Source organism: Salvia splendens, chromosome 14, assembly GCF_004379255.2.
Source record: "Salvia splendens isolate huo1 chromosome 14, SspV2, whole genome shotgun sequence".
NCBI classification, from domain to species: domain Eukaryota; kingdom Viridiplantae; phylum Streptophyta; class Magnoliopsida; order Lamiales; family Lamiaceae; genus Salvia; species Salvia splendens.
In genome coordinates, this window is record NC_056045.1 from 28,839,668 (window position 1) to 28,852,036 (window position 12,369).

The 12,369-nt window shown below is 39.7% G+C and overlaps 1 protein-coding gene across 2 annotated transcripts; it reads right to left on the minus strand.

Annotated features, from left to right (window-relative positions):
- Positions 1-359: 359 nt before the first annotated feature.
- LOC121765998 (receptor-like protein 19) lies at positions 360-4,175 on the minus strand. Of its 2 annotated transcripts, XM_042162322.1 has the most exons (6): positions 3,525-4,175; positions 3,149-3,292; positions 2,687-2,830; positions 2,318-2,530; positions 1,842-1,985; positions 360-1,775 (listed from the first exon to the last, which is right to left on the minus strand). In XM_042162322.1, exons 1-6 carry the CDS (start codon positions 4,159-4,161, stop codon positions 418-420), a joined length of 2,640 nt encoding a protein of 879 aa, XP_042018256.1. In that variant the 5' UTR covers positions 4,162-4,175; the 3' UTR covers positions 360-417. The 2 variants fall into 2 exon arrangements, with proteins under 2 accessions (XP_042018256.1, XP_042018257.1); XM_042162323.1 differs by lacking the exon at positions 2,687-2,830.
- Positions 4,176-12,369: the final 8,194 nt, after the last annotated feature.

Consider the following 12,369-nt stretch of genomic DNA (forward strand, 5'->3'; position numbering starts at 1 on the left):
ATATTTGAATTAGTTATAGCTTTTAGTTCTTGTTAATTTATTGTGCTTAAAGTTTAGTTGTGTTGGTAGTTTTCTCCTAGTTTGCTTATGAGTTTAATTTTTTGTGTTATTCTAGTGTTTTTTTAAGAAGATTGACAATGGTCCCCCATCTATTCCGTGATGACTCGAACCCCGACCAATTGGTTGGAGGGGAAGCATTTTATCAATTAGGTTGTGCTTTTGTGTTATTTTAGTTGGTTTACTTGAGCTTAGTTTTAGCGCTTTGTAAAGTTTTCTTGCATTAGATTGGATTGGACGAGACGTAATTGAGATAGTGTTATAAGCATCCATTTTTTACAAACAAATTAAAGTGCTGACAATAACATAGAATTAGATAGTGCTCTATTTAACAGATTACACGATCAAACAAGCTCAAACTTATTGAATACCGAAGATTTCTAGTAACCATTTAGGGCTTCCATATTCCATTATGAAACAACATATCGAAACTCCTATAACGAAACCACATCCATATCCCAAAACCACCGGTCGCCAACTAAATCCATCAATAAAATTGGAACCCTCACTTTCTTGAGCAGGCGGCGTGGGATCTTGCTTGCATTTTTTGGTCAGAGGAAGTCCGCATAATCCCGAGTTCCAAATGTAGGAGCTGTTATCAAATGTCCAAAACTGTCCGCTAGACCGAGGAATCTCTCCAACAAGATCATTCACTGAAAGATTTAATGTAGAAAGAAAATTCAACATCGTCAGCTGCCTAGGAATCGTACCATTGAGTCGGTTTGAAGACAAGTCTAATGATTCCAATGCTTTCACATTTCCAAGGGATGATGGTATCTTCCCAGTGAGACTGTTGTGAGACAAATTCAAGTACATGAGGGAATTAAGATTCCCGATGGAATCCGGAATCTTCCCGGTGAATTTGTTCACGGACATGTCAATAGTGATGAATGTTTTCAAGATTCTGACTATTGGTCGATCTGTGCCTTTCAAAACAAACACCAATGAATCCTCATACTTGCTGAACCAGTTACTCTTTTCTGAATCATCTTCCTTGGCATTCACCATGGCTGGGAAGGTGGTTAAATATCTAGTTGGGAGGGGCCCACTGAATTCATTTTGATATACATCAAACACTTGCAACTTCACAAATGGAGCATCACTACTTATCTTACCATTAGCAATGGGTAGAAGCATACTGCCATTGAATCTGTTATCTCTCAAAACAAGGACTCGGAAATCAACGAGACCCTCCAACCAGAAGGGAAATCCACCTTGTATCGCATTGCTCCCAACATCAAGAACTTGCAGCTTCCCACAATTTCCTAGGGTTTGTGGCAGTGTTCCATCTAGGTTATTGCTGTTGAGGTTCAAAGACTCAAGAGCGCAGCCCTTTGGAAAGGATGGAGGAATGAGGCCATGAAAGTTATTCCCTTTCAAATTAAGAACCTGCAAGGATTTACTCAGCTTTCCTAAACACTTGGGAATTGATCCGTGCAAACTGTTGTCTGATAGATGGAGGAATTGGAGGGATCTCAATTTGCAAATGGATGGCGGAATCTCCCCAATGAAGCTGTTGGAGTAGAGCATTAAGGTTTTTAGGGAGATGAGATTTCCAATGGTGGAAGGTACAGAGCCCGAGAGACTGTTATTTGCCAAGTTGAGATAGGTTAAGGTGAGGGATGTTTCAATAGCTTGTGGTATGGAACCTTGAAATTGATTATTGGAGAGATCAATACTCTTCATATTGGCAGTGAACATCTCTCCAGGAATAATACCTGAAATATATATCAAGTTAGATACTCATTTTATTCTTGATACTTGTAAAATTTGTGATAGGATACCAGTCAAATCATTCTTGTCAAGAGATAATTCTGCAAGTGATTTCATGTTGAATATGACTGGAGGCAACTGGCCGATTAACTTGTTGGAACTCATGTATAGTGTACCTAAGTTATCAAGTCCACCAATCTCTTCTGGAATCACACCTTTGAAAACATATATAATCATTTAGTAGTCAATCATATACTCCCTCCGTTCACAAAAAATATAGTCCCATTTACAGTTGACACGGGATATAATGAAAAATTGGTAAAGTATGAGAGAAAAAAAAAAGTAGGTATAATAAGAAAGATAGAGGAAAAAATAGATAAAATAAGAAAGAGGGGAGACAAAGTGGGTAAAGTATGAAAGATAAATTTTCCATTTTCAGAAATTTGACTATTTTCTGTGGATATCCCAAAATGGCAAAATGGGACTATTTTTCATGGACGGATGGAGTAAAAAAATAGTTACATATATAATATCAATACAATCTTACCTGTTAAAGTATTGTTAATGAGGTATAATCCTTGAAGAGCTTTCATGTTCCCAATTTCTCTTGGCAATGTCCCATTAAGTGTGTTATCACTTATTGAAATATAATTCACAGAAGACATGTTAGAAAAGGTCGGTAAAGTGCCCGTCAACTTGTTAAAGTCAATGGACAAAGTTACTAAATTATCAAGCTGCCCAATCTCTTGTGGAATACCACCTATAATAACGTAGAATAACCAAAAGTCAATTTATAGTTATCAAAGTAACAAGACAAATGTAAAATTTTGATCAATACACTTTAAACTCCCTACCATAAAATTGATAAAACAAGAAATATAATACTCCATGGTTTGCAAAAAGAGCAAAACCATACCACTTAATGCATTTCTGTCAAGGTATATCATACGAAGGGTCGCCATGTTTCCAATTTCTTTTGGAATTGATCCATTAAATCCGTTGGATTCCAGGTTTAACATCTCTAAATTATTTAGATAACCAATCTCTTTAGGAATGTTACCTGTGGAATAAATCATTCATATAAAATTAGTTTTAATAGTATTAGACAATATCTAGATATACATATATGTACACGGAAGGGAATGCTAGTACTCCCTCCATCCCACAAAAGTATACACTTTTGGTTAAGCACGAGTTTTAATGCACATTTCATAAAGTAAAAGCGATGCGGAAAGAAAAACTAATCAAAGCATTGTTAGTGGAGAATGAGTCTCACTGCACCTCATTAGAGAGAAATTTTTTTCCAAAATTAGAAAGTGATACAGACTAAAAAGAAAAGAGTACATACACTTGTGGGATTGAGGAATAAATTACTAACCTGTTAAAGTATTATTGTGGAGGTCTAATTGTCGAAGGGCAGTCAAATTCCCAATATCTTGAGGTAGTGGTCCAGTAAATATGTTGGAATCCATCCACAACGAATTTAACATATAAAGATGACCGATCTCTTTTGGAATATCACCTGTGGAATAATAAATTTATCAAACTATTTATTCGTTTTGTGTGGTTTCTAAACTACTATAAATGAACATGAATTTATGGCTCACACTAAGATAAAGGCAGTGATATATCAAAGTAATTATGTACAGATTCCCCTAGCTAGAAATTCTAACAACTCCGAACACTTGATTTTTTGCAAAGAAATTGAATTATTTCACCTATTTAAAAAACACATTATAAGAATATATGCATACCAGTTAAACTGTTGAGCCCAAGGAATAATCGAGTGAGCAGTGTCAAATTTCCAATTTCTTTTGGCACCTCTCCAACATGGCTGTTGTTGTACAAGGAAAGTCGGTCAAGGTTTGAACATTGGCCCAAGCTCGATGGTATTTTTCCATACAACTTGTTGAAAGATATACGAAGCGTTTTGAGGTTGTGAAGGCTGTGTTTGCACATGTCGATTGGCAGTTTACTTGACAAAGCATTACCTCCCAAATTAATTACTTGTATGGATGAGATGTTGAAGAGGGAGGCCGGAATGGGACCGTGGAAGGAGTTCTCATTTATATCTAGAGATATAAGAGAAGAAAGATTTCCGATTTCTGGTGGAATGGAGCCCGCGAGTTGCATATAAGAAATATTCAACTCGGTCACACGGTAATTGAGTGGATCACAAGTAATTCCGATCCAGTTACAAATAGGTGTTTGGGCAGTCCAATTCTTTCTCAATAAATTGAGAGGATCGGATGTGATATGAGATTTTAAGGCAAGAAGTGAAGAACGGTCGGTATTGGTATTGGTATTGGTTACAAAGGCTAAACTGTTGTACATTAAACAATGAACCAGCAAAAGAAGAGCAAGTGATAAAATATGTGAAAATATATCCATATTATGGACTTGTATTTTTTGAGAAATTAGGAAGTGAAGATACTTTAAATACCCTGTAAAGTTATTGGCTGGTATAAAGTGTCACCTTTATTTCCAACCCTAAGAAGTTGAGTGGAAATAGCATGTGAAAAAAAGTCAGTCCACAAAATGAAAAGAATCAAATTCGAACGTTGGATGCGAGCCTAAATGACTAATGTAGGATTTATGACAATGGCGTCATCATGTATGGCATTACCATTAATCGTTCACTTTTCTCATTTTTATTTGTTTCCTAGTAAGGGCATTAGCAATGGGGCGCACTAAGGCGCGCCACGTCATCATTTTTTTAATATTTACAAAATCGATACGAATTTTAAAAAATAATACATTAAAATACGAATTTCATAAACTTCATTTCATTTAATAAAAATTAATACATTACAATGCGAATTAAAAAAAACGCAAACTCTGCGACGGCGGTTACGAGCCCACACTTCTTCAATCATGTCACTCATGAGCTGTGCATGCTCCTGTTGGTTGCGCATTGAGGTCTGTCTAGATAGAACCTCTTCGAAGCCTAACGGTAACCCTCTATCGGGTGTGTCGGTCGATGTGCAGGAAGAGCTAGATGCACGGTCGTCTTCATTCTAAACCGGCGGCGGAAAACAGTCGGGCCCCATCGCGGTTGATCGGCAAAATAGTCTTCAACCAGACGTCTGTGAGCTTCCTGGTGGTCGCGTCGGACATACGACCTATGTCGAATAGGCCAATGGACTTGCTCAGCCGCCGCCTCCTTCTCGCGCCGCATTTGCGCATAGCATGCCACCATGGCCTCTTCAACGGCTGCATCTAATGCTTCGTCAAGCAAACCACCGGATTCAGACGAACTAGAACTATTGGTATCGTCGCCGAGATTCATTTTGGTTGGATGTAGAGAGAGAATATGTAAAGAGATAGTCGATATGTTCGTATGCACAACTGAATGAGAAACGAGATTTAAATAGAAAATCAAAACCGCGTGCCATCGTCCGAGTCGATCGTCCGCGACCTCCACAATGGGGCGGACGATGGCGCGGACGATGGCCATCGTCCGCGCTATCCTCCGCGACCGAAGTATAGGGCGCGACTATCGTCCGCGCCCTATGGCACGCACCCGCAATGGGTGCGGACGATGCACGCCATCGGGCGTGCCATCGTCCGCCCATTGCGGATGCTCTAACTATCCAGTTTTACATTGTATTATTTTAATATTTTTTTATATTACGACGTTACCAGTTTTTTTGTTGCATTGTATTATTTTAATTTTTTTTATTTAATAAAATTATTATTACACTTTCTCCGCCCGTATTCGTGTCGAAATTTTAATTCCGTAATTGCCTATTTGTGAATTTGTGAATTTTTATTATTGTACTTGTCCGCCGGGATGTCCTAGTGCTTGTCCACTATTGTGTAGCGGGATGTCCTAGTGATGTGGCAATGGGGTGGGAAGTCCTAATGATGTGGCAGAGAGTGTTTTTGGAAAGTTCTAGTGCTAGTCCGTGGGAAAGTCCTTCCTACTGTGGACGCTCTAAATAAATATTGATTGAAAATAATAACTACACGAAGAATTATAATGTTAGTATTTGGCTAGCTGCTATAAAGTGTCACCTTTATTATGGAGTAATTTTTTCCAGTCTTGAGCAGAAGTTGAGTCGAAAAAACATGCAAAAAAAAGTCAAGTCCACAATTTGAAAAGAATTAAAATTCGAACGTTGGATACCCGCTTAATTAATGACTAATGTGACATTTATTTAAGCTAATTGCATTTATTAGGACATATATCATATATGGCGTCACATTATGTGACGATTATATGGAATCCGTTGGACATTGGTTAAGCTTTCCAGCCAAACAAGAATATAAGTTACTGGCAAGAACCGCTTTACGAAAAGAAATATGCTATCGATGCTTGAAAATGTATTTTTGGAGTAATTTTGGCAAAGAAACTTGAACTTGACTTGTTGGATTTGTCAAAGAAGACTGAGTAGTGGTCGTCGCTTAAGTAGTTGCACAAACTAAAAGAAAATTCAAAACCCTAATTTCAAATAACCGAAAATTTTAGAATTTCTCGAAAAAAAATTGATAGAGAGCTGTTAATTACGCCGGTCTTCCTATCATTTCTAGGTAACCAATCACGTCGTAACTAGATATCCGGCAGTGACATATACCACTTCTTAAAAGATGGCCTAGATTTTCACTGTGAAATTAAAATTTTTCTCTCTCATCATGCTAAATAAAAGAATATATTTCAAGGCATAATAAGTTTCACACCTATGTTAAATACAAGAATATATTTCAGGGCATAAAAAATTTCACCACCTATGTGTATGATTATAATTTATAGTATCATTGTTGTCATAATATATTCATGAAATTTCAGCACCTATACATGCTATGATTTTATCATTATTATCATAATATATTCTTCTCATGAAAGTCTATAAATAAGACAAAACACATTTGGCGCTACACAACTTGGACTACGTCAATTATTGCACTCCAATAAAATGGGTATTCTTATTTCCTTGCATCATGAGAATTTATGCTCAAAGGTTATCAAATTATTGTCAAAATAAGCTACTTGTCTCTTTTTTATCATTATAAGTGTTTTAAATTTAATTTTCTTCTACGAATTAATTATGGAATTGACCTTATACAAATAAAATTGCTATTTTGTTCATTATATACAAGATTGTGGTTGTGGGTGAGGAAACTTCTGGAAAGCTGCCTGCTTTTTGCAAACTCCTTAGCCATATTAAATGAAGAAAGGTTCCTTGTCCCAAGAGAATGGAGCTTCCAAGAGTATTGGAATAATAGAAACTCATTTAAGGGAAAGATGATTGGTTTGATCTATGCAGCTCAGTACATTAGAGTTCCCCTTATATATTTGTTAATTTGTTTTTCATCTTTGTGAAGATGGTATCAGGGTGATGTTTGTCACCCTTTTTAAAAGGATTGTTTTTAGTGGTAAGTAGGCACTTTGTTTCAATTTTAATGTTGTTATTCTATATCTTTGCAAGTGGGACAAAAAGCAAAGAAGGGACTAGCTTGGATGCATATAAGAAGTTCTTAAGTTTATATTTTCATTTTTACTTTGATTTATCAATCAGCGAATGAAATCATATACATTGTTAAATGGTATAGACAACATATTTAGAGAAGAAAGCAATGGGAGAAGATTATTGTATTTTGATTGAATGATGAAATGGTACTCAACACCCATATATTTATAGGGATGTTGGTGACTTTTGAGATCCTACAATAAATGTATATTCATGGAACTACACTACTATTGGAACAATGCATGCACATCTTCAATGCTTCTTGGAACTTCATTCTTGGAACTCTATTCTTCTTTAATGCTTATTGATACTTCCCCTTTTCTCAACACTCCCCCTCAAATTGAGTGGTGGGATCTCCAAAACTCAATTTGGAAAGCACATCTTCAAAGCTCCTTGAGTTGACTGCTTTAGTTAGGATGTCGGCAAGTTGATCCTCAGAGCGAACAAAAGGGAGTTCGACAATCCCATTCTCAATGTTTTCTTTGATGAAGTGTCTGTCAACCTCCACATGCTTCGTTCGATCATGTTGTACTGGATTTTGTGATATGCTTATAGCGGCTTTGTTATCACAATACAACTGGCACTTGCTTGGAGGGAGATTAATCTCTTTCATCAATCTCCTTAACCATAAAATCTCGGTCAACCCACTTTTAATCCCACGAAATTCTGCTTCGGCACTCGAAAGAGCCACCACCTTCTGCTTCTTACTTCTCCATGTTACCAAATTACCTCCAACAAAGGTAAAGTAGCCTGCTGTAGACTTCCTATCGTTTGGGTTCCCTGCCCAGTCAGCATCTGTATAACCATGAATCTCAAGATGCCCATTTTTAGCGAACAACACTCCATGCCCTGGAGTTCCCTTCAAATACCGACAAATCCTAAGTGCTGCCTCCATGTGATCTGTCTGCGGCTTATGCATGAACTGACTTACGACCCCAACTGCATAGGCAATATCTGGCCTAGTGTGCGCGAGATATATGAGTTTTCCGACTAGTCGCTGATATCGACTACGGTCAGCCAACTTGGCTCCTTCTCTGATTTGTAATCCGTGATTAACTGCCAGAGTTGTGTCTGCTGGTTTACATTCCAGTAGGCCAGTCTCTGCTAGGATGTCCAAGATATACTTCCTTTGTCGCAGAAAAATTCCTTTGGTTGACCTTAGCACTTTAATCCCAAGAAAGTGCTTGAGATTCCCCAAGTCCTTCATCTCAAATTCCTGAAAAAGATTTTTCTTTAATTCCTCAATCTCTTCTAGGTAGTCACCTGTAATAATCATGTCATCAACATATATGATTAAACATGTGATCTTATTACGCTGCTTCTTAAAAAATAGCGTATGGTCTGAATTGCTCTGTGTATATCCATAGCTAATCATTGCCCCAGCAAACTTCCCAAACCATACTCTTGGAGATTGCTTCAATCCATACAAGGTTTTCCTCAATCGGCACCCTTCACCTGCTTTAAAATCTGTTGCAAAACCTGGGGGTGCCTCCATGTAAACTTCTTCTTCCTTCTTCAACTCTCCATGTAGGAAGACATTCGTCACATCAAACTGGTGTAATGGCTAGTCCCTATTAGCAGCAATGGATAACAACACCCGAATTGTGTTCATCTTAGCTACTGGAGAGAAGGTCTCAGAATAGTCAACTCCATATGTCTGAGTATAGCCTTTTGCGACAAGTCGTGCCTTGTACCTTTCTATCGAGCCATCAGGTCTTCTTTTGATAGTGAAGACCCATCGACAACCCACTGGTCGCTTCCCTTCTGGTAGAGCACATTTCTCCCATGTGTGGTTTCGAATCAGTGCATCAATCTCTTTCTTCATTGCTTCCCTCCAATGCTTGTATTTCATAGCTTCTTCCCATGTCTGTGGTATTTCTTCTTCCTCATATAGTGCATTCTCGAAAGCCCGAGCCATCTCTGATAAATGGCCTTTGGCTAGGTTCACAACAGAGTACCGTTTTTTCTTGTCAATCCTCTCTGGCGTATACCTTTTGGGTGGAACTCCTCTGTTTGACCTTGGTGGAAGTATGTACCTCCCAGTGTCAGGGTCAACTCCTTCGACCTCGACTTCCTCAATTTCCCTTTCTTCGGCCTCAATTGAATTTTCTTCTGCACTTACAGTGTTAGCCAAACAATTATCTGTATCCACAGGATTACTTACATTGGATAACCTTAACGGAGAAATATTTGAGGCGATGCCACTTTCTACGATGGACTCTACCACATCAGAGACTTGCTCAGCGGAATTGCTTACTGTTTTCTCTGATAGATCCGCATCAGGATTGCTTGGCGTTGGCAGTGGCATTGAGATCCAACTTAGCGGGTCCGTATCATTGTTATCCCTAACATTACTCTCCCCCTGACCGCTAAGATGGGTAAAGAAGTACTCAGTTTCAAGAAAGTTGCAGTTCATTGTAACAAACATCCGGTTGGACTTTGGATCGAAACACCTATACTCCTTTTGATTTACCCTATATCCTACAAAAACGCATTTGATAGCGCAAGGGGATAGTTTAGTTCTTTCATGTTTAGGAATGTGGACAAAAACGGAGCATCCGAAGACGCGAGGTTCAAGAGTCAAGGGCGGAGGAATTTTTGTGAAGGTGGACAAGACTTGTAGAGGAGTTTTGTGTTTGAGAATACTTGTGGGCAATCGGTTTAAGAGATAGGGTGAGGTGGCAATGGCTTCTGGCCAGAAGTGTTTCGGGACTTTTGACTCTATAAGTATAGAACGAGTCATTTCGAGGAGAGATCGATTTTTCCTTTCAGCCACACCGTTTTGTTCGGGAGTATGAGCACATGTGGTTTGGTGTATAAGGCCTTTGTTTTGGAAGAGTTGTTTCATGGTAGAATTAACGAACTCCCCCCCATTATCTGACCGAAGGACCTGAATGGTTTTGTGAAACTGAGTTTGGATAAGGTTATAGAAATGGGTAAAGTGTGACAAAACTTCAGATTTTTGTTTCATGAAATATATCCAGGTCATGCGAGTGCAATCATCCACAAAAACTAAGAAATATCGAAAACCTTGCCCCCCAATAACTGGTGCGGGCCCCCAAACATCAGAGTGTACTAAGGCAAATGGGGTTTCAACACGAGTATTACTTAATGGGTAAGAGTTCCGATGACTTTTGGATAAAAGACAAGTTTCACAGTACATGTCATGCTTAGGAATAATACTAGGAAATAACAATTTTAAGTAACCGATAGATGGATGACCCAAGCGCCGATGCCAAAGCCAAGCTTTCCGGTCAGCTGATCCGTGAGTTAACATGGCAATCCCTTTTTGAGCTATCTCATCCACATAGTAAAGCCCATCACGTTCAGTGCCACGCCCAATTATCTTTCCGGTTCGGATATCCTGCAACAGACAAAATTGTGGCTGCATTAGTAACGTACAATTCAATTCCTTTGTGACATGACTAATGGATAATAACTTATGAGACATCGAAGGAATATATAGACAATTTGATAACTGCAAAGTTGGGGAAATGTTAATGGTTCCAGCCCCCTCAACCACCGTAAATTCCCCATTGGCAGTTTGGATATGAGATTTTAGAGGTTTCTGAAGGTTGGTAAGGTCTGAGGCATCATATGTTATGGTATCGGTTGCCCCACAGTCAAAAATCCATTTATCATTTTTCTCATGGCCATTAGATACTGCACACACAACTCCAAGCTTCTCGAGAGGCTGAAATCGATTTTGGCAAGTGGTTTGGGAAATTATGGAATTTTCAGGAGATTTGGGGGCTAATTGTGACTGAGAATTTTGGTGGGGTAAAACCTGCAATTTTCCAAAGATTTGGGGGCTTCCAATAAAAGAGCCCCCTAACCCTAATCTACCTGAATCGGGCGCCGCCTCTCCCCTCATCAATTCTTCACTCCAATCGTGAATTACACTCCCACTTCCGCTGGCAACGAAGTTTGCTGCCCCGGTTGTGTTCGCCGGCTGAGCAGCTTCATTTCTGGTCCTTCCTCCTGGCTGGACAGCACCGGCGGTTTGCGCGACCCCCTGCACGGCGTTGCCTCCGTCGCCTCCAACTGCTGCGGCGGCGTGCCCGCCACGGTTCCAGGGTGTTTCGGTTGCGGCGGCTTGCCGTGCTTCTCTTCCCACCAATCTGGATATCCAACTAGTTCAAAGCAAGAATCTTTTGTGTGTCTTTTCCGTTTGCAGTAGGAACACACCAATTTTGACTTGTCTTCTTCATCACTTCGCCGATTTCTATCATTGCCACTGCCGCGACCACCACTGTTGCTGCCGCGACCGCCACCCCGAGAGCCGCCGGTAGGGTTCTGCCACCCTCGGATGGCTAGGCCAGTTCCAATTCCATCCATGGCAGCTGCTCCGCCGGTGTTTGCCTGTTGTAACACTCGGAGTCGTGTCTCCTCCTGCTGAATCAGGTTGTACGCATAGTCGACGAAAGGAAGCGGGTCTATTTTTAGTATCTCCCTCTTGGTTGTTTCATATTTGCTATCAATTGCATAGAGAAACTGACATACTCTCTGATCTTGTATGAATTTGTTATGAATCTCCATATCCTCTGGACATTTAATTGGGTTCGTCTGTTTTTGGTCGATTGAAATCCAGATCTCTCCCAACCGGCTCCATATTTCTTCTAATGAACTGCTTCCTTGTCTCAGTGTGGTTGCTTTGAACTGAAGATCATACACCTGGATTTTATCTCTTCCGCTCCCATATGTGACGGCCAACGCATCCCATATATGCTTTGCCGTCGGATGTTGTGAAACTCGACTGACCAGTCGAGGCTCAATGTTTTGTATTAACCAAGTGATCACACAGTGATCGGCTTGTTCCCATTGTATGAAGGCTGGATCGGTTCGCGGTGGGGAAGGAGGCACTCCGGTGACGTGAGATACCATTCCCCGACCGCTTATTGCCGTCTTCATCAATACGGACCAAAGGGCGTAATTTTCTCCATTCAACTTATTCCCACCAATGTGGAGGGGCTGCGTGTCAATTCTGAATGGCATGGCAGCTGTTTCTGGTGGATTTGGTTGGTTCATCGCAAAACTATTGCGCATAAAGTTGGCAAATTGCCGGGCAAATTCATCTTCCATAGATGAATCTGAGGTTTCGGTTACTATATAGTTGTCATTTGACATT